Source organism: Filicampus tigris, chromosome 16 (assembly GCF_054856515.1).
Source record: "Filicampus tigris isolate MCC_2025a chromosome 16, RoL_Ftig_1.0, whole genome shotgun sequence".
Classification (NCBI taxonomy): Eukaryota; Metazoa; Chordata; class Actinopteri; order Syngnathiformes; family Syngnathidae; genus Filicampus; species Filicampus tigris.
The window spans coordinates 13,237,063-13,264,434 of record NC_141232.1 but is presented as its reverse complement, the minus strand read 5'-3'; the positions used below and the strand labels follow the sequence as shown (position 1 = coordinate 13,264,434).

The window sequence follows — 27,372 nt, the reverse complement described above, 5'->3', positions numbered from 1 at the left end:
TCAAGACACTTCTTCATAAATTGTAAGATGGCTGAGCAGCGTCCTCTTGTGGTAAAAATATGTACACTGCACAGACTAGTTAATCAAGTAAGTAGGTTTAGCTCTGCTACTTGTATGTTCTTCCCTGATGCAGCCCCATACAGTGTAGTGTGACAACATCCTGAAGCACCATGCTGCTCATTGGGTGGCAATTTTTTCTTCCCACTCAAAACATTTTCTTCAAAAGTCTTAAAGAATTCACATATTATAACCTAACCAGTAACTACTGCATATACGCAGCATATACTGTATGCATTTCATTAAACTGTATATACAATTCAATTAACGATCCATTTTGGCAGTTTTCCGCTACATCAGCTGATTCAACATTTAAAGTACAACATGAATAGATAACATATTCCTACTTGTTTATTTGTATGTATTTGAACATACCGGTTTGTATAAGTACATAAGGGACAATAATGACAATATGTAAGGTTTATAATCCGTACTGTTAACCAAATGCGCTACTGGCATTTGTTTTATAACGTGATTATGTGCGCCCTAGATTAATTTTTTCATGCAGCATGAGCATACAAAATTTAGCGATAATCACATTTGGAAATAGAAAAACATGTTACGAGGTGAGTGCAATTAAATCATGGCTTTTGTTTGGAGAGATACCGTCCAAAGGCCACAAAAATGCCGTTCACATGACAAAAATTGAATTTATATACCTGTTTCAAATAAATGTTAATGTATTTAGTTGTCACTTGTGTACGCGTACATATAAAACATCATTTATGTATTTATTTTGTATACACCGTGGTTTCCCGTAAATGTGCCAGTGCTTGCCGCATCATGGTTCGATGCTTGCAAGGACCAATGACAACGCCACATCAGATTGATAGTGGCTTATTTGGGAATTGAGCTCATACTGACCGCTCCAAAATCCAATGGCGTTTTCGCGAAGTCGGTCATGGGTAGTGTAGTCCAACTACTGAAGGAGAGGAAACTAGCCAACAAACAAGAGTGCGCGTTCGACTACATATCCCAGCATACCTTTGCTGCATTAGTTTGCGTGTGTGCGTGTGACGAGGAGCTCTGGGAGGGGAGGGGGAGAGGTGGAAAAAGGAATTTAAGAATTCGTCTGCAAACTTGGAGCAACGCTGTTGCTGAAACAATGGTATGTGCGTTTATTAAACCCGACATCTTTCAAAAACAGTATCTTGCTAGTTACGGGAAAACGTCCACATCAGTTGTCAGTGAGCAGAGCATCTTAAGAGATTGGTTTTGGTTGTGATTGCTAGTAGAAAACATTAGCTAACTTAAGCTAGCCAACAAGCCTGTTCAGCTAGCGTTAGCTACTTCGGTCTCGCAGTTAAAAATCGTTGCTGGCCAAGATGACAGCTGATAAGATCGTGTTGTTTCTGTTGCAAGAATGCATCACATTTTACATGCGGAAACTGGTTGTAAAATCACTGACATTTGGTTAGCTGTCAGGAGCCAACTTTGGTCCCTTATGCGTATCCGCCCCCCTTTTTTGGGTGAGAGGTTCCCCTTTTACGGGAATTTCCTTGTTGCGCAAATACTTGGTGACGCGTTTTGCGGGGCGATTAGTACAATGTCCTGGCTAGTTGTTGCTGCCAGAGTGTGCAGAAACCTTTGTCGTTTTAGGTGACAGTTTGCATATTTCCATTGGCACCGAGTCTGGTTGTTGTTGTGGTTGCTGGTTTTTGGCTGTCACGTTCTTCTCTCTCTTTGTCTGAGTTGCAGCCTTAGTCTGCCAAAGTGGGGCTTAAGAGTTTTGTTAATACAAGCGTGTCTTGTATCTCAAAAGGTTGTCCCATATTTTCTTTTTGATTCTGACTTTTGCTGTACATCTGTGGAGAAAAATACGTAATATATTGATCCTGGCAAAACACGTTGCCATAGAAAACCTATTGAACACTCAATCACACCCAAAGCTACTTTTGCTTGTGTCTTAAACCTGGAGTGGTAGTTTTGCATTTAACACCCATAAAGTTGGTCAAAGGTCACAGCTACCTTTATCCCTTCATTGGATACACTTGCACAATACATTCTGCAGAAGAGCTTTTTCAAAGATAATAATAATCTTTCATTTCAGTAGCTAAGAGGTGCAAAATTTGGAGCACCTCTCACTGTGATATAGTGCAGTTCTACAAACTGTGATCCAAACAGACATTTTTTTAAATGTATACAAAACTATGCACAGTTTTTCTTTGTATAGTCAGAACTTTTCATACAGTCTTCCATTCCATTAGTTGTTCTATAAATGTGATAACAGTTCCTCCATTTTCTGCCATGTGTCTTTCCAGGCCTAGGCAACTACCCGACTGCTGCTGTGTCCATCCCCTGCTTGTGTGTCAAGTAATGAGCAGCAGCCAGACGTGTCACTACAACAGATAATCCAGTAAAACAGCAACAGTCACAGCCACCAATCCCAGCAGCCCCTTCACCCCCACGGCTGACTCAGCTAGCGGGGTGAGACAACCTAAATACATAGGTTCACCGCACAAGAGTTATATAATACATTTTACATTTACAAATGTAACAATACTCAGTTTTGATTGACACTTTTATTTTTTGCTTGATGCAGTTGCTCAACCACATTAAAGGAAAATACACATATGATAGAAATGTTCACTCGTGAAATTGTCCTTGCTTTGCTGCAGAGCAGGATGGAGGCTTCATTCGGTCCAACCTTCGCAGCCGTGGCTGCTGGAGCAAAAGGTAAAACACACACCACCAACTACACACACCAATTAGTTTTTTGTTATAGTTTCGCTGAACTAATTCATGACAATTGGTATTACTGTGTTTTCAGCAGAAACATCAAGCACTTATAAGCAACATAGAAGAACTCCCTCCTCCTCCAGCACCTTGACCTACTCCCCTCGGGATGATGATGACGGAATGGTAGTCTTTCTCCCATCTTTTTTTTGTAATAATGCACATTTTAAACTGTGAAATTCTCATCATCTGACACTTTCTTTAATTGCCCCTTTGTTTAAGCCACCCATTGGTACCCCCCGAAGGTCGGATTCGGCCATCTCAGTGCGGTCTCTCCATTCGGAGTCTAACATGTCCCTGCGCTCTACTTTCTCTCTGCACGAAGAGGAGGAAGACATGGTGGGTCCAACACCCCGCACTTGTTTGCATGACATACTGTGTGCAGCATCATTAAGTAGGGAAGCACTGAAAATAAAGCCACTGAAAATGACTCAAAAGTGCATTTTTGGCTTCGGTTTGAAAAACCTTTGTCACCAAAACAACTAGGCCGAAACAGAATGTTATGATGACACTGAACTGAGTGAAGGTGGTGTTTTGACACGGGGGAAATGGGCCCTGAGCCAAAATTACACCGCCAAAATTACACCACCAAAATTACATACAGTAAATATGGTCCAGTGTCTAGGGCCTCATCTCATTTCCCCATTTGCAACTTCCTAGGTCCTCTCTCCTCATGTTAGCACCTTGATTTGGCCTGTGGAACCTTCTCAATGCTCGCACCTAACCTCGATGCGCGTTTCAGATAACTGAGACACTCCTTAATATGCCGGTGTGAGAACCTTCGGTCACTTTCTATGTTTTGAGGAGCCTGGCATGTTTCAATTAGAATACTTGAGATGAGTCCTCTGTCTCAGTTCTGACACATTTTTGCTTGAACGGACGGAAGGGTTTTAAGTTTCCCTATTATTATATTTTCTTTTAGTGTTTCAGTTTTCTGTTTTTGGCATTGGTTTCCTTGTTTTCTTTTCGGTGCACCCCAAATACTAAGCATATTGCAACATGTTATATTGCACACTAGCACGATTGAAATACAAGAGAAACAAAGCGGTCTGTGTATGTGTAGGAGCCCCAGGTATTTGCCGAACAGCCATCAGTGAAACTGTGCTGCCAGTTATGCTGTAACGTTTTCAAGGACCCCGTAATCACCACTTGTGGGGTAAGTTTACATCTGTCGGCCTTTTTGACTCTGTGTATCATTTTCTATAAAGCACCAACCTCAGTGTCTTCAAGTCATTCACTGCCATTGACATATTAATTTGTCTTTTCAGTCCAGCCATTCAATCCCGGAAACTAATTGATATTTTTTTCAAATCTTTTCAAACGTCAGGGTAAAAGAGGGTCTGAAAATGTCTGGCAGTGAATGAGTTAAATATTCCTTTTTTAGAAGCCTAGCAAAGGTACCAGGTAGCACAAAGAATTTGTGCTTCAATAGCATCATCATATTGTGTGTTGGGTTAGTCGAAGATAATATACTGTAGTCAAGTCAGGGTTATCGTTTGTAGAAATACACTCACAAAATGTGATTATTTTCCTCAGCACACCTTCTGCAGACGATGTGCCTTGACCTCAGGTAAGTTTGAATTGACTGTTGACTTATAAGATACCAAATTTTTTTTTTTAAATAACTAAGAATTTCACAATTTCAGGGTTAGTGATGCCTTGAGATATGACCAGACACAATTTTTCGAGAACCAGCCATCATTTGGCTGATTTATTTTTTGCTTTGACTTGCAAGCATAAATATGAGTGCAATACACAAGTCACATCACAATAAGAAGCAGTTTGGCAAATGGTGAATATAGCATCCAAAAAAGTTGAAGTTTACTGTCAAACAAAACAAAGAAAGAGGAACTAGCTTAACGTTAATATAGAATTGAATATCCCATTGACATGCTAACGTTAGCGTCGACAGTCACGGCTTTACAGCCCTTGAAACAATGGATATTTAAACACATTAGTGTTGCGACACATTAGGCAGACAATATAACAATACTCCCAGGCATGCGATTTAATGATGTTACTTTTTATAATGTACAATATTATAGAGTGATCTTTTTCCCATTATAAAAACAAAACACAAAACAATTTTTTTTCGTCTGGAGACTGGAATGGATTGATGGCACTTCCATTCATTTCAATGGGGAAAGATGATTGGTAATGCGAGCGTTTTGAGTCATGGAAAAACTCGGAACGCCAGGCTCCCGTGTAATTCAAATGTACTTTTTCGTAGCGTTGTATGTTTTAATCTATATATGACATTGATGTTTGGCCTCCTTGCAGACAAGTGTCCTGTGGATGCGGCGAAGCTGACGGTTGTGGTCAACAACATTGCAGTTGCTGAGCAGATCGGCGAGCTGTTCATTCACTGTAAATATGGCTGCAGGGCCACTGTCACTGGTGCAGGTGCGGGCGGAGCCTCCAACGCCACTGTGGCGGGGAAGCCCGGAGCGCATGAGGTGGACCCAGTGGGCTGCCCTTTCACTATCAAGCTATCTGCGCGCAAGTACGAAATACATGAAAAGGAAGAAGCGCAACACCCAATTTCCAGCATGCCCCGTTTCCAGTTATCCATCCCTCCATGACACCAAATCTGTTCCTGTGCAGAGAACACGAAGCCAGTTGCGACTACAGGCCTGTGCGGTGCCCCAACAACCCCTCCTGCCCCCCGCTGCTCACCATGAACCTGGAGGCGCACCTGAAAGAATGTGAGCACATCAAGTGTCCCCACTCAAAATACGGGTAAGTCTTTAAAAGTCGTTATCTTGCGCTTGGCTGTATCCGGGGTCACTGGTTTGCATCTCACTTGCTGTGTGTTGCCAACAGGTGTACTTTCATTGGTAACCAGGACACCTATGAAACACACCTGGAGATGTGTAAATTTGAAGGGCTGAAGGAGTTTTTGCAGCAGACTGATGACAGGTCAACATACTCGCTCCACTGCTGGACACATCAATCAAGCAGTCTTGCGTTTTATACATACATGGTCCATCACTTGTCTCGTCAGTTATGTCTCATCTCACTGGATGCCCTTTCTGACTTCTGACCCCATCAGATTCCATGAGATGCAGCTGACTTTAGCCCAGAAGGACCAAGACATTGCTTTCCTGCGCTCTATGTTGGGAAAACTGTCGGAGAAATTGGATCAGCTAGAAAAAAACCTGGAGCTCAAATTCGGTAAGTGTCAAACTGAAAGAGAGTTTCTTCTGGGGCCGACCGCTTCATTGAAATTGAATTCGATTTTGGCTTCTCTCGCTCTTTAAAACGTTATAATGAGAGAAAATCGATGAATGTGCAAAACAGCGCGCTGAGTTTACAAGTTCCCAACGTTGTGAAAGTCCCATCAATGCACCATTTTGCTTGCGTAGCAAGCGTGTGGAATGTATGTGATTCTGCTGTCCCTGAGCTTGCTTTAAGATGTTTAATGACACCATTGTTGGAGTTTATTGTAAAACTAATCCAAATAATCATGATTATTATTTTTTTCATATTCGTCCAGCTCTAGTTTCTTCATCATTTGTCTTGAGTGTGGGCCACACAGACTTTGTAAGTTTTTATGTTTTATGAACAAACCCTGTGTGCTTCAGACATGCTGGATGAGAATCAGAGTAAACTTGGTGAGGACCTTATGGAATTTCGCCGAGATGCTTCCATGCTCAATGTGAGTACGAATGTAACCATTTTTTTTTTAAATTATAGGTTTTATGCAATGGTGTTTTTTTTTCATCTAATATATTTGGCTCCACTTCAATACTTACTAGGTCTTACGTATAGATACATCATTACGTTCTACGATGATTCTACCATTTAACATAATAAGTCATTGTCCTGTTGCATAGCTCTACATACGTATACGGTTGATGCAGTTACAGTATATGGAGAGGAGAGTTTAATTCCTAAATGACTGATGACACCGACATCCCGTGGCTTTAAACAAGTCCAAATCGTGGTTCTTGATATTTCCAAACTGGTGATTTCCTCACCAGGTCGGTTCCGTTTGATAGCATTTAAGAGCATAAGACACCATGAAGAAGAATCATGAACGTTATCCTATTTGTTGTTCCATTCTCTTGCTTCTGTGCTGTGCAGCTTGTCTTTTAAAAGAAAAACACACAACATTTTGCACTACCCCGAAAGAACTCCATCGACATCACCTTACATGTGTAGGAAGCCTTTGACATTACGTAATTAAAGGGGTTACACATTCATTTGAGAGGACATTCTTGCTCCTATCAAACTACCGGTACTCATACTTTGAGTGGCGTTCATTTGTGATGATCAATTAATCGAGTCCATTTGATCATTAGTGCCTTTCATCTTTATTTCTTTGAAACACTGCATTTCGCTTTATTAACATCAACTGTGTGTTTCTATAGGATGAGCTGTCCCACATCAACGCGAGGCTCAACATGGGGATCTTGGGCTGTAAGAATCTGTTTTTCTTTCGTCCCTATCAAGTTAAAAATGCATCCGTGTTCTATCTCTTTGTATTATCGACCTCTTGTTCTACGTCCCTTCTCATTTTCGTTTACACTGTACCTTTGGCAATGCATTTTTGTTTTCTCTTTGTAGCATATGACCCCCAACAGATTTTCAAGTGCAAAGGCACATTTGTTGGCCATCAGGGACCCGTTTGGTGTCTTTGCGTCTACTCCACCGGAGATTTGCTCTTTTCTGGCTCCTCAGACAAGACCATCAAGGTTAGCACATGCACACACGCAAACACACACTTTCACACACAGTTTGTTAGCCGCCTGTTGTCTTTTGGATGGCCGCATGCGTAAATTGGCGCACCGGAAAAATTGACACGGTACATAAGGGGGGGATTTGAATCTCAAAGTCAGCGTTAAATCATTTATGAGACTTGACCCAAATGTTTTGCTTTCTGTCCGCATGCCTTTAGGTATGGGACACGTGCACCACCTACAAATGTCAGAAAACCCTGGAAGGACATGATGGCATCGTGCTGGCTCTCTGCATCCAGGGGTAACACAGCGTACATGTTCGCAAAAACACACAAGCTGTGACCGCTAGTTTAGAATGACCTGTCCATTCCCCAAAGCATGATCTGACCGTATATACCTGTCTCCATAGAAACCGCCTCTACAGTGGCTCTGCAGACTGCACCATCATCGTAAGGAACATATGCCTCAATTGTTTGCCCGTATTTCAAACAAACTCCACTGTTCCGCCGTTTTAAGTGTGTGTGTTGTTCACGTCGTGTAGGTTTGGGATATCCAGACCCTGCAGAAAGTCAACACCATTCGTGCCCATGACAACCCCGTTTGTACGCTGGTCTCCTCACACAACATGCTGTTCAGCGGCTCCCTCAAGGCCATTAAGGTGCAGCGACGGCTCATCCCGTGGAATACGTGTGGCTGTTGGGACATGAAATATAAACAGTTGTTACGCATGAATACATGCAAGTAATTGAAGAGAAGAGACCAAAAAGTAATAGAAGAATCTCAAGGCTGTAATATGTACGTGGATGGGATGTAGCAATATCTGTTCCCATGGTTACAGGGAGGGAAGCAGAGAAGAGGTGTTGGTGGGTCTTGCTACATTTTTTTCCCCCACTTGCCTTTCGCTAACGCAAATATTCACTGTCGACTAGATGCACACTACGCTCATGTTTTCCTGTGATGTCAAGCTTTAATTCAATTTACATAATCCGCTTTCTGCTTCTCAACACTCGCTTTCTTGGGACCCATGATTGGGGGAGAAAAGAAATTAGGCAAAGTGTGTGCAAAAAAAAGGGGAAATATAAACACAAAACACAGCAGATTAATTTTCACTACAAGGTAACCAACATAAACGAATGATGTGAAGTTTAGGATGCTTGAACAATAACAAAACAAAACAAAAAAATTCAAACATGAGATTTCACTATTTTCATAGAGATCGCAAAGTATGAAAATGACTAATGGGGATCAGAATAGATATTTTATCCAGAAGGGATCTCTTAATGTCAGATTTAAAAAGTGATTGTCATTTAATATTTTGAGGTTTCGATGTTAGTCCACAATTCCGAACCTTTTATTGAAATGCAGTACGTTTTAATCTTGTTCTCACATGCACTTGTTGGAGCTGATTAACTTGCTTGCTAGAATAATTGCAATCCCTAATTTGAAAATATTGTTGAATATTCTCTAGCGTTATGAAAAATGTCATACATTGAGTGATGTTTAAGTGCAACGATATCCAGAAATTTTAGAAGTCTCAATATATTAAATGATGGAGTCTTTAGAAATTATTCTGATTGCATTATTTTGAGTTATCTTCTGTGAGGTTGTAGGAGATGTGTTACCCCAAATTTCAAAACACTCATTTAAACATGGTAGAAATAAACTACAGCAAAGAAAAAAAAAACTCAACAAAGCACCAGTAACTGTATTAAATATCATTTTTATTGTTAAAGTCTGACTAATGCTGTGGTGTGTGTGTGTGTGTGTGTGTGTGTGTGTGTGTGTTTTTGTGTAGGTGTGGGACATTGTGGGGACAGAGTTGAAGCTGAAGAAGGAGTTGACTGGGCTCAATCACTGGGTCAGAGCACTGGTGGCCTCTCAGAACCACCTGTACAGTGGATCATATCAGACCATCAAGGTAACGAGAGAATTAGATTGCATATAAAATAGTCCAAATTTGGTCCATTGATTTTCCACATTGGCACGGCGGTTAAAATTCAGAGATAAAAGCTCAAGAGCTGCTACCTTGCACAGCACCGTAGAATTACTCGAACTCCTCAAATAGTGGCCTCGAATGGACTGCACGCAGCAATTTATTGCTGCTCCACTCCAATTAAAAACAAAAAATCTTTTCTTCTTACGATTTAGTGACTGATCCAAACTGTAACATAAGATCTACAGTGTTGACCCTTTTAAAATTACTTTATTTTGATTAAAAAAAATCTTGGCTAGGATGGTCCGTGTGAACTTTGCTCTCATTGCTATCTCATCCAATATGTGGCTGCGGTGCTGTCTGAAAAATATGTGAATCCGATTCATGTGTTGTCAAATGTGACTCACTGCTGCACTCAAGAGGCAGTTAATAGCACTGCCTCTTGACAGTGAATAGGAAGTGGTGGTTAGAATTCTGTGAACAGATTGGCATAATTGTCAAAGCGGAAGTCAACCCAAACATATTTTTTTAAGAATATGTTCTATGCAGGCCACACGGCTTTCTAATTAATATTATGTTTATGGAATATGAGTTAAGCAACAAAATCCACCCGTTTTTTGGCCATCTCAGGGGGCGGCCATTTTGTCTTCTGTCCACTGAAAATGACATCACACACTCTCAGAGCTCAGGTAACGACCAATCATAGCTCAGCTTCAGAAAACAGGTGAGCCGTGATTAGTCATTACCTGAGCCCTGAACATCTGTGATGTCATTTTCAGTCGACAAGTGACAAAATGGCCGTCCCTAGAGATGGCTAAAAACGGGTGGATTTTTGCTGCTAAACTCATATTTCATATTAATCATATTGCCTTGTTTCAACTAGTAGGCCTGCATAGAACATATTTGTGAAAAAAATATGTTTGGGTTGACTTTTCCTTTAATTACTGTACAGTAATGAATAATGACTTTGCAAAAATAACTCTAGTCAAATAATTTCACTGACAAAAGTAATGCATTAGACAAAAAATGGATATACCCGGTACTCTATTAGGGTAATGTGTTACGTTCTAACATGTTGCCGATGTCTCTGTCCATATCAAAACAAACTTGAGAATTGTGCTTTTCCACCATGTTTGTCTCCTCTTGATCGCTTCCTCCTTCTTCACCTGACAGATTTGGGACATTCGCTCTTTGGAGTGTGTCCACGTCTTGCAGACCAGCGGGGGCAGTGTCTACTCTATTGCAGTCACTAATCATCACATAGTCTGCGGCACCTATGAAAACCTCATTCACGTAAGATCTCCATACATACACTCACACTGAATTCACTTTTCTTCCACTGCCAAAATCTCAAAATAGTGTTTGAGACTGTTGAGATGTGTGTCCTGTTCAGGTGTGGGACATTGAGTCCAAAGAGCAGGTGCGGACCCTGACAGGTCACGTGGGGACAGTTTATGCTCTGGCCGTCATCTCTACGCCCGACCAGACCAAAGTGTTCAGTGCCTCCTACGACCGTTCACTAAGGGTGCGGAAAGACGAAAATAGTGTTAGTGTTTGACATGGGACCCAAACGCAGAGATTAAATGTGTGTGTGTGTTCAGGTGTGGAGCATGGACAACATGATCTGCACCCAGACACTGCTCAGACATCAGGGCAGCGTCACAGCTCTGGCTGTGTCGCGAGGTCGCCTCTTCTCTGGAGCGGTGGACAGCACAGTGAAGGTAGCATGAAAGTTTTTGACATCACGTCTTCCGAACAAATTCACACACACGCGCACTTGTTCATTTGCTTTTTGTCTCCCCAGGTGTGGACCTGCTGAACAGAGTGCCGGCCCTCCAGAGATTTTATCATGTTTTTCCGTGCCGGACGGACGTCCCATGCACCAACCTTTCCTCCTTGTTGTTTGTTCGACTTCACAGCCACAGCCCAAGAAGTATTCGCTCGAAGAGCTCCAACGTTTGACCCTTCAAGGTCATCAGGACCGAGCGTTCAACTCAAGGTCCTCAGTGATCTTATCACGTTGTGCATTATGGCAAGCTTTCATACGGTTGGCTGACTGAATGTTCTGTGCCTGTAAATGATTTTAATGACCACACCATTTCCTACCACATTGCAGCTAAACTGGGGACGCAACAACAAAGAATTCCTTGGGGCTGGTTTCACAAACACGCTTTTTACAAATAGTGATCATGTAATACACAGCCTCCCGTATTTCCTGTTTACAGTATTTTATAAAATGAGATTACACTCCAGGGAGACTGAAAAAGAAATATGATCATTTTTCCTCCGCAGCTCAGCTTTGTGAAACCAGCCTTCATAACATTCAATTTGGATAACATCAGACGTTATATCGCTCAGCCAATGAAGTACAGAACTTGTGCAGACTAACAGGACATACACATTTATGAATTTGTGTGTGTTTTAATGAGTGCCATATGCAAGGAGTCCGAGGATGAGCTACTCTGATTGTTTAATGTCACGTGGCAACAATGAGTGGAACACACATTAACATTACATCATGAGCTTTTTGCGTGTGTTAATAATCAACAGGAAATGATGGCAGATTCGTAATAAACTCGCAGAAGCCAATGCGGACAAAGTGCCACTGGGCAAACATGATGTGCAAGCGCCCATATTGGGTTAAATATAAGCCTGTAGTCATAGCAACATGTTGACCCACATCACATTTATAAGTAGAGCGCACCCACACAACATATACAAAAGTTTTCCAAAGTATTTTGCTTTCATGCTAGTGCACATCTGGCCAATACTTAGAGATTTCTTGTATACCTGTAATCATGTAAGATGAAATTGATCATCGATCAATAAAACTGTTGTACACTTAAACGGAGTGGTTTGAATGAACAGTCAATGTGATTTTTGTTCCTTCACGTGCTGTAACTGGTAAAGCTGTAATGGTTTTGTTTTCATATTCACAATGTGCTGAAGTTTGAAAGTGTGAGTACTGTATTGTGGAGACTATTCCAAAAAAAGTGAGGGATCTTGGGCTTTCAGGTGAAAATTCTGGATGGACCTCAAATGCAGAGCAACCTAATTTGACCTTCTATAAACGTTTGAATGCATGTCCAATGGTTCACTTCACCAAATGATGAGTCTTCAGCTCACACCACTGAAGTGCATGGACAAGCACTCCACACCTAGCACACGTGTAACAAGAAATACACAAATTCCACAATTTTGATAATGAAATTAATGGATTCAAAAAATGAACACAAAGCTTAAACAAGACAACTAAAATTATTTTTTAAAAAACCATTCATGTCAGCCAGTGAATATCTGTAATTTCCTATAGATGCCATGAGATGCACTCTAAAAACAGTTCGGTTAAAAATTAACACAATTTTGGGTCAAAAATGGACGAATACACTATTTGGGTCAATTTGACTTTCTGGGTTGTTTACCTAACCCCAACCTCCAAAAATTGGAGGGCTTTGCCCCAAACAACACAAGGTGGGTGAGATTGACCCAATTAGTGGATTGGTCCATTTTTGACCCAAAATTGTTATTTTCAACCCAACTCCTTTTAGAGTGTGGCAGCAAATCAATAAACCTTTGTTCTGTTTTTAATTATATTTAAGGCCTAGAAGTGTTGTTCATACCCGCAATATACCCCCTTGTGGACATACTTGAAATACATCAAAACTACAATACGCAGTTTGTATAGAACGTTTATTTATTTAGAGCAGATGGCCATACGACGCAGTCACTGCAAGCACACCAAACGCTGTCCACTCACTGCCACATACACACGCACAAGTCTCACGCGCATTTCACACAATCAAAAGCAGAGCAACACAAAACGCGCACTCACATTCGGCCTCCGTCGGTCACACCAGTCACTGCAGAAGAAGTGGAGAAACCGGTCTGGTATCCGTTCATATAAGCACAGGCAGGAATTCTAATTTAAACAGCTTGGCTTTTTTTTTTCTCTTTTGTTAAGAAATAAAATCAAATAAGACCATCTGTGTCTTTTTACCTACAATTTCACCACAACCCCAACATGCCTTTAAAATAAACCCAGAACCACAATGAGATCCAAGCAGGAGCAGATCATGTTAAATATTTTAAAACCAACAGCGTCTGACTGAGAGCTGCAGTTTTATCAGGTGAAAGAACACTGGCGTGAATGTATGGCAAGTATTTCCCTTTCACCATTTTCCTTTCTACACGTGGGTGATGGGTACAGTACATTTGTTTACCCTGCATTTAGGAAAAAAAAGCACAATAAACATACACATGGAAAAATTACACTTTTGTGGGGGCCTAAAGAGAAGTCGATAGTAGGAGTCAGCGTACATATTGACAATTCCGAATGATGATTGATTTTTTTTCAATGGGTGAAATCAAATCACCTTCATTTCAAGTGGATTAAACTAGTTCCAAAAGGTGAGAAGGGGCATGTTTGACATCATGATCCTTCAAGGTCGGATGAGAAAATGTTAACTATTTCATAGGAGAAGGAGGGATGTGGTTCATACTTAACGGTGTGTACTCTTAAGTCAAAGCAAAATCACAAAGCAAGGCACATGTTTTAAAGGAAAAACAACTGCCATCAATGAAAGCCAAATGATAAGGGCTGAGAGCAAGTCTTGCTTGTATTCTACACACATCGCTACAGTGGGACACACGTAGGCAAAAACAACATCCCAACAAGGAACCATACGACGACTCATCAGCTCGCACCACTGAAGCATGGAGAGCAACTTGACTCGACACTCAGATTAGATCTGTTAACTTTGAAAAATAGTCTTCAGGTTGACACATACATCATAAATACAATTCTATTTTTGTTGCAAATATCCATATATATATATTATAATCTCTATATGATTGAAATTGCACAATTATTCTCTGTATAAGTATAGTGGCTGCTTTGGGACCAGTAAGTTTTGGCTTGGATGTAATTTTGGGTTAGACTGAGCAATGTAAAGAGGTACTCCACCAGTTTTACACACAAATGTTGTTTTTGCTAGCACCACATGCGCCTAAAAATGATTTATTATAAATATAGTCAATATGAATTAATAGCCAGTTGCATTAGGGAGTGCGCCTTTAATGTTGCTCAAGCAAACCATCCATCTTCACCGATCTCTGCTGCCTCTGACTCTATCCTAACACATTTTTAAACCCATCAACACTGTTGTTGAGACTTATTGTGCAGTAACCATAGCAACTCCATTTGAGATGGAGGGGATGATAATGAAGCAGATTGTCATGGCAACACAGGGCGGGTGCTTGCGAGTGTGTGGGATGAGAAAGAAGACTTAAAGAGAAGAAGAGTTTGTATCCTTGAGACAAAAACAAATAGTCCAATGTCAGAATGTATTAGGTTATAAATAAAAAGTGATATGAAATCATCTGATTGACATTAAAACTCATTCAGTACCAGGCTTTTCCAGACCCATTGGGAAATGAGTTAAATGTGTTTCCATCACCAATGTTACCGGATCAGTCAGTGCTTGCTAAAACACACTGCTTGACAAACTTCAGTAGTGTGCATACAAATTTCAATATTCGGCCTCTCTTGGAGTTTTACATTTTCTCATGTTAATTGAAAGCAGATTTAATGAAGATGAAAAAAATCAGGATCTGCCACAGATGCGCTGTCTATGAAAATAGAGCTTTTGGACTTTGTCAAATTAGTGTAAACAGACAATTTGGTCACAATGACGAATTTTGTTCCTAGTGTAACAAAAAAACTAAGATAAATCAATGTGTGCCGATGTAGCAAACATTGCAATTAATAAGGTCAATTCAATTCAGTGTTATGGAAAATGTGTGAGTGACTTGTTGTTTTTCTCTGCATAAATGTCTTAAGGAGGAAGTCAACCCAAACATATTTTTTTCAAGAGTGCGTTCTATGCAGGCCCATTAGTTGAAAAAAGGTATTCTGATTAATAGTGTGTTTGTGAATGAGTTAAGCAGCAAAATCCACCCCTTTTTAGCCATCTCCGGGGGCGGCCATTTCGTCACTTCTGTCGACTGAAAATGACATCACAAATGCTCGGGGCTCAGATAAGGACCAATCATAGCTCAGCTTCCGAAAACAGGTGAGCTGTGATTAGTCGTTACCTGAGCCCTGAGCATCTGTGATGTCATTTTCAGTCGAGAGAAGTGACAAAATGGCCGCCGCCAGAGATGGCTAAAAACAGGTGGTTAAGTCCTATTCCCCAAACACAATATTCATCAGAATGCCTTATTTCAACTAGTGGACCTGCATAGAACATATTCTTGAAAAAAAATATGTTTGGGTTGACTTCCCCTTTAAAAGCTGCATTCCATCTACCATGTGGACGCTTTGAGATTAGAAATAGGAAGAAAAATGTGTCAGTTATTCTTCCGTGTATAATAACAGCAGTGGCCGGTGATTATGCGAAACTGTGGCTGAAGCTCCACAGCGACTGTGCTGCTTTTGACCTGCATTGAACTAAACACTTTGTATTTCTGAAATGCATCCTGGAATCCATCATTTGTAAAACCTACCATTTATTTCTCAAGGACAACCTGCTGTAACCCTCAATCCCCTTCGTTCACATCCGTCTGTATATTGTGCAGGCTCCTGTGTGTGTGTGTGTGTGTGCGTGCGTGCGTGCGTGTGTGTGAATGGGCCATTGTGCTTCTCCATGTTTGCATGTGTGCGTGGGTATGTATGTTAAAGGTGATCCAACGGAAACCAGAACTTCAGGTCAAACCCAGACACACACATGCACACCTATCACTCTGTCTTTTTTTTTTCTCACCAATCTCACACAAACACGCACCACTTTAGGAGCCGAACGGTCTGGTTTTGGTCACAGATTACATCATTTTACATGGTCAAAACACCAGAGGTTAGAATTCCACACAGAACCAAGACATCGATCCAAAGAGCGAGAGATTGATAATTATCTGTAGATGATTATATATTACTGTGCTAATGCAGGACTTTTTCAGTAGATATAAACTCTCCATGCTTAGAATGTACACATACCATACGATGGTTCGTCACACTGTTGCTTTTTCAATCACTATTAGTTTTCGTTTATTTGCTCACAAGTCTAAAGGATGACACCTATTTTGATTGCAGGCTCCCTCTCCTTGTCGCTGTCCTTCTTCCTGTCTATTGTTTTCCCCTCTCTCGTTTTAAAGTCAACGCTCTGCCTGTAGAGGAGGATAACAGGTTTCCCAGAGCAGCGCCGGACATAGGAATGGCGCAGGAGACAGGAAGAGGGCCAAGTCCGTGAGCCAAGGATGACTAGAAAGAGCGTCAAGAGAGAGACAGAGAGCCGAATTGCCCGTTGTGCCATCTGAGTCGCTTCGGGTGCAGCGTCGCCATGGTGACACGCCGAATGGTTACTCCAACATGGCGTCCAACTGGTCGGCCAGGTCATCGAACATGCTGCCGATGTCGTCGAGGATGCTCACGGTGGTCTTTTGCTCTGTCACGGAACTGCACGCACACACAGACAGATGGCGTTAGCCCATCTGCATAGGATTGATTTATTGTCAAATACAAACAAAACTAACTTAAAGATTTTTTTAACTGCAGTTGAACCTCAATTTAAAGGCACACACATTCGGGGGATTGGGTACCACCCGTGCACACACACGCGACTTTTCCGAACCTGATTTGCTTTTGCTGTCAGCACAATTTTTTTTATTTTCTTTTTGACAGTTGACTGATTTCTTCTTTCCAGAATTTTTCATTTATTTTTCATTTCTTTTATTTTTGACTCCAATTTTGACCGAGTTCACAAATATTTTTTTTTTCATTTTCTTCACTGTTTTTAATTTACAGTAATTTTATCATTTTCTACTATTCACAGATTTCATACATTCTAGACTTTAATTATAGTTTTTTTTAGAGGTTCACTCATGTTTCGACTCATTTTTTTTTTTCACTGAGTCTCCCGCCTCAGCAATAGGTTTTCTTTTGGAAGGTTTGCTTTTTCTTAAATGTTGTCATTTTGTACATCAGTTTGTACAATGGACTGATTGGGGGAAAGGGGTCGTCCATTGAAGCAAATTTTCTGTTACTTTGAAGGCCTAGTAACACCCAATGCAGTACAAAATTATTGTTTTGCACTTTTGTGTGGCCTAAAAAATATTTTTTAAAAAGCTTTTACCCATTTTATAGAGTTTATCCAAACTTACCTTGTTGGGAGGATAAAAGCGTATAGCTTGCCGCATTCATGAGCCACGATGTTAGCACTTCCTTTGTTCATCTCTGATACGCTTAGATGCCATAGAAAATGGCTTTACAAAAAAAAAGAGTGTACTGTACCAAAAACGGCCATGTTCGAGAGACGTGTACATGACTAGCGCCTGTTAAAAAGCAGCCATTGATAGAAATAGGTAGATAGGACACTCCTTTGAGTTGCGTGATTACGACGAGGTGACGCTAATGCCCATGCTTTGCATTACCTTTGACGGGAACATCGCCACGGCAAATAATGGCCGCCACGGTGACGCGTGTTTTAACCTGCTCTGGTCTACTCTAAGTCTGTTTACCTAGGACGAGAGCTACACAACCCGCCAACGTGACAAGTCTCGGGCTGTTGATGGTGCCACAGTGCCGTTTACTGGCAGTTAAATCGAGGTTCCACTGTACGTATTATAATTTTCAGGGTTTTAGAGTTGTTTGCAAAGTGACTGTGAAGGTCTACACTTCATCGTGTTTCATCGTGATTAAAAGATAAATTGTTTTCCCTTTGCCGCACATACCATTGCACTGTTCCTAGTTCATACCTGTCAACCTCAGCCAATTGCTCCCCTTATTGATGATTGCAATTGCCCTTATTAAGCGCTAATAAACCTTACAAACACAACGCGGCACCTATTTACTCACAGCAAGACAGACTATGTAGAATAAGAACAAAGATAATTTGTGTAAACAAGTTTATTTTATTTACCAAATAACGTTGTCGTCTGCTACCAGTGACCGAGACGATCCGGATTAGAGCCGAAATGGGCAAGATGAGATCGGTCTCACAAAAAAAAAAACGATTTAAAAAAAAAAAAAAAAAGGCCCGTACAAAAATTCTTATACGACATACACAATTTGAAATGACCAAAAAACTTATAAAATACGGGGAAAACTTATAAATTGACAGGTATGCTAGTTTTACTGAAACTAGGAACTTTTGTGTATATTTGTTCTCTGAGTTCTACTCACTCCTCCTGCCGCAGTATCTTGTCCTCCACGGCCTGCAGGGCGGCAGCTAGCGACGCGCTCGTCTCCTCCAGCTTCTGATGCACCAAAGAATCCACGCCAAAGTCTGTCGTTGAGGACGCCGGCGTATTCATCCCTATCGCCGTCATCCCGCTGTCCACAGATACGCCACCGATGGAGGAGCGAGGAGGCTTGACTGGCGGGCTGGGAGTGGCAGGGGTCTGAGGAGTTTGCGGCGTGGTGGGCGTCTGCGGGGTATGTGGACTTTGTGCGGACGGGCTTGGTAACTTCACGTTTGGTGGGCTGGGGGTGTTGGAATTGGGCAGCGAGGGCGGCGAGCTGGTCTGCCGGGCCACCGCAGGGTGCAGCTTTGCCGGAGGGGTGGCCGGGGTCGGGGAAGGGGGGCTGGTCATGGAGTGGATCAGCTTGGCTGGCTTAGGCGCCGTGGGTGGTGGGGCAGGTTTTGGTGAGACTGGGGGAGGGATCTTTTTTCCTTCCACTAGAGAAGAAAAGAGAGAGGAGAGCAAGAGGTTAGGATGGAAGTCTGTTCAGTCCCCAGGGCCTTTAATTAAGGACCAAAGTTCACAGTGTGTTCTAGTTTATATCAAATGAGGACATGGCCGAAGTAACACAGCACAGATGTCACGCAGAAAGCTCCATGTGTGGGGTAGTGGAAATGTCACATCGCGGCCATGTCGCGGCCGATATTTTGCCATGCCTCCAAAACGTGTACAGCTTGTCTCAAGTATAGGTAGAACTTGAAAAACAAGTTGAATTTATTCAGTGACCAAGCTTGAAACTCAACACCGGTATCTCAAATCACCTTTCCCCATTGAAATGAATGGAAATGCCATTCATCTGTTTCAGTCTTCCTACCACAAAAATAACCAAATCTGTAATATGTATTCTAATAAGTAAAAATATCATTCCATAATATTGCACTTCATAAAAACAGAGTCCTCTCAGCTCCTGTGGGATCAATAAAGGCATTCTTATCTTATCTTATCAGTATGACACTAATATTGGTAGCTCTTCGCAGAAGATAAATACTAAATGACTATGAGTGTTGTTGTCTTTCTACAGGTGTTACTGCGCATTTTGTCTTTTGCTTAAAGAGTTATAGCACCACAACATAGACACTCATTAGCAGAGCTTGGCATACCGCCAATGTGACGGACCGGTCCGCCTACCTGCCTATGACGGACACCCATTTGTAGGCGATAAACGATTGACGGGAATCTTAAAAAAAATAATTGTCAGACTACGCATAGTCGGAAGCTCATTTTTTCCCCATCTATGTAATCGTCTGTTGAGATAAAGTACTGAGACAAAGCACCGAGATAAAATTCATGGGCAAAGTAAAACCTTTGCCCGTAAATTTGATCTCAATGCACTTCCAATGTAAACAGTATGGCTTTGCAGATGACACCTACTGTATGTAACAGCATATTTTGCCCTCCTTTCATGTGAAATGTGTGGGTGGTGCTCCCAAACTGCCCTCGCATCCTCACACGCATACACACACTCTCATACCTGGACTGCCAGGTGTCCCCGGTCCCGGTAGAGGGACTCTCTTGTTAGAGGCTGTTTGTGGGCTGTTGTGTGGGACTCCTTGTCTCTTGATCTGTGCCACGGCTGGCTTCGGGGAGACCGGCGGCTTTGGTTTTTTCACTGGGGCTTCTTCACTGCCCACCGGAACACCTTTGTCCAAATTTTCCCTTTGAGGAGCAGGAGCAGTCACTTGGGATTGTGGTTGGGTTTGTGGTTGGGTTTGTGGTTGAGTTTGTGGTTGGGTTTGTGGTTGAGTTTGCGGTTGGGTTTGCGGTTGAGGTTGTGGTTGTGGCTGCTCTGTCACTCCAGCGTCAGAACCCGGGCGGCGTTTCACGGTGGCTGTGCCATTCTGGTAAGGTACTGGCTGCGTGGTGTTTGGCGGTCCGCTACCCAGGGGATCTCCATTCGGCCCTGCGAGGTCTGCGTATCCTTCCGGTTCCTTGTCGCGACTTTTGGGCCTCCGTTTGACGGTGGACGACTCCTGGAGGGTGAAGCCTGAGCCGTTCGGGTGGGTCTTGGAGCTGCGGGGCCGGCGCTTTAAGGTTGCGGTGGCTTCCACCCGGGAGATGTCTTCCTGAGTGTACCCGCCATCCCCCTGCGGTCCCTCGCCGTCACTCTGCAGACAGACACAAAATACACACTAACGGAAAATTCATACATTCGTGGCAAGAGGTCATTTTTGCACAGTCAAAACATTGATATTGGTACATGTATACAAAATCTGTTGATTACAACACAGAAAGTCTGTTGAGTTTAAACATTACAACATAGATAAAGTCTTGTGGTTTTAAACATCACAACATGGAAAAAAATCTGCTAATTTCAAACATTACAGCAATGAAACAGTGATCCCTCGCATATTCGCTGTTTTTTTTCTTGGAACTTATCCTGTCATTTGCTGAAAATTTTGGCATTACGATTATCACCGGGTGCAATCTTGGTGTCGCAAGATTTAAAGGGTAGGTTTTTTTTGAGTGAATTTAGCTGTCCTGTTTTATAATCAGTCTTTGATTACACCTCATGCAATTTCAAATGTGAAAGTATGTTTTAGCTCCTCTGTCAATGCAACTTCTAAAAGCTGCTGTAGTCTTCTTTGTTATTACATTTTGCCTTCACCATTTCTTATTGTGTGTAAATGCCGAAAGCTGAGTTTAATGACTCCATACCTTTTGTAAAAACTGCTTTGTTTGCCCTTGGGTGATGTTACGTTAGTGTGTGCAAGCGTATTATTTAGGCTAGTATGCTAGCTAATACTAAAAGAGGCATGTGACGGTAGTTTGTTTGAGTTGAAAAATGTAACTACTAAATGCAGTTGTTAATGGGCACATGTACATTCTAGATGTTGATGCTTTATGCTCCTCTCCATTTTAAGTGCTTTGCTGCCATCTTTTGACATCCATGCGCAATTACAAACTTCTTAAAGGGGGCGTGGTCGGATCAATAATTCACACATTTTCAGTATTCGCCACAGGGCTCTACCCTTAGCCCCCATGAATAGCGGGGGTTCACTGCATACTGTAGATAGATAGATAGATAGATAGATAGATAGATAGATAGATAGATAGATAGATAGATAGATAGATGGATAACAAACATATATATGTATATAGAGATAGCTACCTGTCCTTCTCCACGACCATGTCGTCGAATAGTCAGGCTTCCCTCCTCTGCAAACGGCAGGTTTTCTGAAGAACTACCACTTCCTCCAGGGCTCGGGTTGGGGGAGGACGAAGTTACAGGGGGCGGGGAGGATTCCGGCTGGGAGACGACAGACAGTATCGGCTGGTCGCGCCTTGCGGCTGCCACCAGCTCGGTGACGGGCCCACTGATGGTCCGTCGCCGGTTCACGACTTCACCGCCCAGACCGATGGTTTCACGTGTTTTCCCCGTCTGAAAAATCAACAGAACAACAACGTCGGTCACAGCATAAGTACACGTTCGTGGACATGATATCACGAATGACCCTCAATTCCATACCTGCAGGAAGTTCTTTTGCAGGGCCATCCCTTTGGCTCCACCCCCTATAGAAGACATTTCCAGCATGGCAGCAATGCTCCTCACACTTCCCATGCTGTTTGTGTCCACAGCTCCCTTTTCAATGGAAACTCCCAAGTCGCTGGCCCGCCGTTGTTGGTGGTAAGGCACATCCAGCATTCCGTCAGCGGTAGTCAGCACTTGGAGTGGCGCGTTCCCTTCTGCAAGGTTGGAGTTAGAGGTCGATATCGCCGAGCTGGAGCGTTTGGGAGGTGGCGGGGGAGGCCCTTTTTTCTTCTGGCGCAAAGTGATGGACTGCGGCTGGTTGCGAGCAACAGTTTTGTCCTGGTTGCGGACAGAGTGGCTGCGGCTGACGCGGTGCGTGACCGTGGCATATTTACCACCTTCTGCTCTGACGTTTGAGCCTTGGCCTGTTGTGATCTGCCCTTCCCCTCCCCGTCCTTTTCCAGCCGCCGTCCTCTCATCACACTCGCCATCTGATGCAGCATGCCGGTTGAGACTGTTGGCTCGCTTCTTGCGGAGAGCGGAGGGATCCGCCTCATCATCTGCAAGCTCAGCCTCGGGTGGGAGGCAGAGGAGTGGGACTTGTGGTTGTGTGCAATCCCCCACCTCATGCGGGTGGATTTGATTCTGCTGCGGGGACTGGACTGGAGCGCCACGATGGTTTGGAGACTGAGGGGTGTGTGAGCGTGGCGACAGCGGTGTTTCACCTTGGATGAACTGGGGGGACACCCTGTGTTTGGACTGGGGAGACGACGTGCTCTGGACGGAGGAGGTGGAAGAAGATGATGACGTCCTGGTCTTGGTTGGAGTGTGAGGTGGTGTGTAGGGAGGTGCAGGCTGGGAGTGGGAGTGGGAGTGGGAGTGACGGTGTTTGCCTTGAGAAGACACGCTGCTTCTGTGGGAGGAGGTGCTTCCTTGACTGCTCTGCTGCCTCATTGTCCTTGCCTCCTTCTTAGGTGGTCCTCCTCCAACGGAGTTCAACTCATCAGGATCCTTGTTGAGACTACGCGTCGGCTGTGCTTTGATCTCCTGAGCTGAATGGGTCATGGCATTCTGCAGCTCGCTACTCAACTCGCTGTCCTGGAACGTGCTCATTTTTGGAGACATCAGGTCTAGATTGGCAAAAGGGGACTTTTTAATGGTACAGCGCCATGGCTAGAAAAAATGAACTTTTATCTATGCTCCAAGCTCATTTCTCAGCTGTGAATACAAAATGCTCATCCAAAGTTGACAACGTCAACCCATTGTTTCTATATGTCACCTGTTAACTCACCATCTGGGGGCGGGCTTTCCATTGACATCACTTCCTGCTGCTGTGTAATTGGTGGGGGTTTCTTTCTGAGGGAGCCACGTCCATCTGAGTTGCGCTGCATTTCAGCTAGTCGCTTCACCGCCAACATCAGCTTCTTCTGATGGCCTAAAACGTTGACAGGTTGTAATGAAACTCGAGGTGCGCGATAACTATCGGACAGATAACTAGCGGACTGATATTGCCTTGTGTGTGTTGTGGGGAAAATGATGTTGATAAATAACGGTAAATAACAACCCTTGAAGCTCAAATGGTTATGACTACATGCGGTTTCCAGTATATCTTACCCAGTTTGGTAATGCCAATTTCCTGCAGGTCCTCCCAAGTGATGTCTGTGATGAATTCGATGTTCTCGTAACCATTCTGCACTAATACTTGGTGGTACTGACTTAGACCAATAGCACACAACCACTCTCCTAGACTGGACTATAGGTACAGGAAAAACAAATTGGATGACACACTCTTTGAAAAAGAACACACTGATTCAACACGCATCGTCTCTAGGCTATACATTTGCGGAAAACGTTTTCAATTTAAGTACTGTGTGTATGTGTACTCACCGGTTTCTGCTCAGGAAGCCACTCTGTGACACTCAGTTTATTAATCTCTGTTGTCATCTTCTTTCTGTGACCTGGTTTAGTTATTCCAATGGCTGTCAGATCCTACAAACACAAAACACATCGAAGTAATATACTGCAGGACATGCGCAGGCTTTCATGAACACATACACAGCGAAAAATAGCTGAAAAAGCACGAGAGCAAGAAAGAGGGTGAGCAAGAGAACGTGGAGGAAAAAAAACCTAAAAAAAAACTGCAAGGAAGGCGAGAACAAATGTCTGCAAAAAATGCAGTAAAAGAGAAACTATTGAAATATTTATTTTCCTCATATTTAAGAAGTTACGCTAAAAGTGATAGACAGTATTGCATATGCCTGGGCACTATAATGAATCAATAAAACGGCATCCACTTCCACTCATTTGGGGATTTAGGTGGATCACTGTGCTGGGCACAAGAAACAATTACAAACAGCAATATTAAAAGTGCAAACACACACACACACATACATGCACACACACACTAGGAATGCGATGCTCGGTATGCTCTGCACAGTACAATAAATCATTATCGGTGATGGACTGGCCATCGGGTGCACCGAGCAAGCGCCCAGTGGGCTGGTAGTCCTCTGAATGGATTACAACGCAGTTTTAGCTTTAGTAAGAGACTGGCCCACAATTGAGGGGACTGCCCATTGTACAGTCATTGGTCCATCTCTAATATAGACGGCGGACTGACCCAATCAGGGTATAGGATGAAAGCAGCCCCACCCCCCTTCCTTCGGTTGTCAGGCCGCTCGGTGACACTTGTGTAGAGAGCAAGAGCATGTTGCAATGTAGAAAAACGAAAATGAAAAAAAGGGGGTGCGTAGAAGTTGCGTGGAATTAAAGAATCTCATCTGAGATGCTATAAAATGTCCACAAATCATGGATGTGTTTGCGTGAGGAACTGTTGCAAATGTTCAATGCTGGTAAGTGTTGGATGAGGAGTAAGTGCCTGTTTTAGGCTACTTCATTAAATATTATTTATCAATGCATTGCAATACTTCACCCTACAATTCAATATCGATTCAGTATCCGCTGAATCGATTCACCTCCTGGCCAGTAGACACTTTGCATGTATTTTGTGGTAAGTGGATGGAGGCTGCATTCAACCAAACAACAACATCATGGCGACAAAAGCAAGCAGTCTTAAGATATTGAATAGAGATCAATCAATAGAACCCAATCAAATAAGATGGAACAGCAATAATTAGTGGATAATTATATACTATAGTTGTTTCCAGAAATTTCAAATGTTTTATTTTTAATTTATGTTGAAATTATGTTTTCAATTGATCACTTGGGTCGAGTCAAGCCAGGCTCTTGACGTAGCAATGTAACAGTTGAGACGAGATACTACATAATATGTATATTATACATTTTGCATAACATACACAACTCATCACAATAGTTAGAGTTGGGTTTGGAATAATTATAAAAAACATTCATTTGGGGAACGTATTCATCAGAGGAAATTACGGTAAACTATTAATATAGGCAATACCAGTCACTTTTTGGGTGACTCCCCTCACGCTATTGGCGTAATTTTCTATTTATTGTTGGGCATGGTCGATATCCCCTATCCACTATATCATAAATATGTGTCAAAAGCCCATCCCTTGTAAATAGTATAAAAAGTGTAATGCATTTCTATCAGTATGCAGTATGACCAGTCAGAACACATTTCAAAGCATATGACAATATATCACCTGGCCAACTGAGACTAAAATGGTCTTGTTTAGCACACTACAGGTCCAAATGCTAAATGCTTCAATATGTTGAAGTATGGTGATACACAAAAGTTTGACGTCCACAAAGGGGCTTGAACCGTTAATAGATATTTTTGTGAAGTAGAATGCACACTATTAACTCAATTCGTCTTCGACTTCTGTCTTGTCAATAACAAAATCTCCACATAACAATCACTCTTTTACATCAAATACTTCCAACTAGCAAGAAATCATACATTTATGACAAAAACTTGCAGTGCCTTTCTCCGGTTTCGCATGCTGGATTTGATTGGAGGCAATGTTTGTGCATCATAGGAAGAAACAAACCGTGTTTAGTGCATACTGTACATCGGTGACATAAAAAGACAACCAAGGGTCAGAGAGAGATGCAGGTCAACACCAGGGTCAACATGACAAGGGTTACACCAGGGCAGGCTTGGCAAGAGGCCCATTTGAGTCATTTAAATGTGCATATTTGATACCAGAGGGTTTTTGCATGCATAATCAGAACTACGGGGACAGCACAAATCAAATCTGTGCAGGCTTGTCTACATCGTGGTCCCCTGGACTGCCATTGGGGTCCAGTTGCCTTACCTCGGGGGTCATTCGGCTAATTGTGGGCAAGTCATACCCAGCACCCAGGAAGTTGGGAGCGTAGACCTGCAGCTGAAAGTCGCTCAGCCATTGGACAACTGCCTCTGAGCTCTACAGGAGAGAAGATAGGAGGGCATTGTCACTGGTTCCATGTCAGCCACTTTCTCTCGGCAGGGCCAAGTTGGGGCGCACGGGCCACGAACGACAACAAAGACCTGTCCTGTTGTATTGGTATATTGCTGATATCCTGTTGTATTGGATATTCCTGGTATCCTAAATACATATCCTAAATACATGGATTATTATTAAAATGTTGATAACCCATCCCACTGAATGTTGACTGGGTGAATAAATTTTGTTCTTTTTTTATTTAAAATTTTATTGAATATTAAGAATGGCATAATTGTGGTTTTCTAAGGAAGATCTTAACTTCATATCATTCAGTTTGTCATTTTATTTGAATATACGACATGGTGGATTGTGCTCGGTGAGAGAAATATTCACGCCCACCCTGATTTTTCCAGGCCCACCCATTAGCCACATTCTGGCTCCGCCCCTGGTGAAGTATTACAGTTTTTTTAAGACCATGGAATAGTGGATTAAAGATTAAGTCATTTTTAGGGAAATTAAGGGCTCAGGGTTAGTGATCCACCCTAACCCTAACTCTTATTTATTACATTGCATTATGACTGAATTTGGAGATATGGCACATCTGGTACTCATATTCCTCAATTGGAGTCGTTATCATATAGTATGATAAAACAGACATACTTCTCTGAACCTTTTTCCAAAGTTTTGTGACAACCAATAGTAGAGCGTATACAGTAGTTCATTTCAGTTCAGGTTGGTTCAATTTTCTATCATTTAAATAGCTGGGTGTACTTCATTCGCTTTAATTAAATTCCATTTATGATTTCATAATTTGCATAACTTCAATTTGGTTTCCTTAAGATCCATTTTATTTAATTTTATCTTTATCATTTTGTGGCCCTCGTGAGGATAAGCAGTTCGGAT

The 27,372-nt window shown here is 42.4% G+C and overlaps 2 protein-coding genes across 8 annotated transcripts in view; one reads left to right on the top strand and one right to left on the bottom strand.

Moving 5' to 3' along the window:
* The first annotated feature begins 1,050 nt into the window (after nucleotides 1-1,050).
* traf7 (TNF receptor-associated factor 7) lies at nucleotides 1,051-12,255 on the top strand. 2 transcript variants are annotated; one of them, XM_086054742.1, is made up of 22 exons: nucleotides 1,051-1,165; nucleotides 2,319-2,484; nucleotides 2,676-2,733; nucleotides 2,831-2,919; nucleotides 3,016-3,132; nucleotides 3,857-3,949; nucleotides 4,330-4,363; nucleotides 5,074-5,296; nucleotides 5,398-5,532; nucleotides 5,617-5,712; nucleotides 5,846-5,967; nucleotides 6,378-6,451; nucleotides 7,167-7,215; nucleotides 7,363-7,490; nucleotides 7,694-7,776; nucleotides 7,885-7,924; nucleotides 8,017-8,133; nucleotides 9,271-9,393; nucleotides 10,582-10,701; nucleotides 10,802-10,933; nucleotides 11,010-11,129; nucleotides 11,213-12,255. In XM_086054742.1, the coding sequence occupies exons 3-22, from the start codon at nucleotides 2,682-2,684 to the stop codon at nucleotides 11,225-11,227; spliced, it is 1,962 nt and encodes a 653-aa protein (XP_085910868.1). In that variant the 5' UTR covers nucleotides 1,051-1,165; nucleotides 2,319-2,484; nucleotides 2,676-2,681; the 3' UTR covers nucleotides 11,228-12,255. The 2 variants fall into 2 exon arrangements, with proteins under 2 accessions (XP_085910868.1, XP_085910867.1); XM_086054741.1 differs by having other exon boundaries at nucleotides 2,828-2,919.
* Nucleotides 12,256-13,079: 824 nt separating this feature from the next.
* caskin1 (CASK interacting protein 1) overlaps nucleotides 13,080-27,372 on the bottom strand; it is a 76,345-nt gene continuing 62,052 nt past the window's right edge. For 4 of the 6 annotated variants that reach the window (XM_086054735.1, XM_086054737.1, XM_086054739.1 and 1 more), the window contains 9 exons: nucleotides 26,359-26,469; nucleotides 23,999-24,100; nucleotides 23,726-23,864; nucleotides 23,403-23,546; nucleotides 22,109-23,241; nucleotides 21,752-22,021; nucleotides 20,114-20,771; nucleotides 18,584-19,079; nucleotides 13,080-16,858 (listed from right to left, as the gene is read on the bottom strand). In XM_086054735.1, coding sequence (XP_085910861.1) covers nucleotides 16,762-16,858; nucleotides 18,584-19,079; nucleotides 20,114-20,771; nucleotides 21,752-22,021; nucleotides 22,109-23,241; nucleotides 23,403-23,546; nucleotides 23,726-23,864; nucleotides 23,999-24,100; nucleotides 26,359-26,469 — 3,150 coding nt within the window. In that variant the 3' untranslated portion in view covers nucleotides 13,080-16,761. The remainder of the gene's footprint in view (nucleotides 16,859-18,583; nucleotides 19,080-20,113; nucleotides 20,772-21,751; nucleotides 22,022-22,108; nucleotides 23,242-23,402; nucleotides 23,547-23,725; nucleotides 23,865-23,998; nucleotides 24,101-26,358; nucleotides 26,470-27,372) is intronic. The other 2 variants (XM_086054736.1, XM_086054738.1) reach the window with 2 other exon arrangements.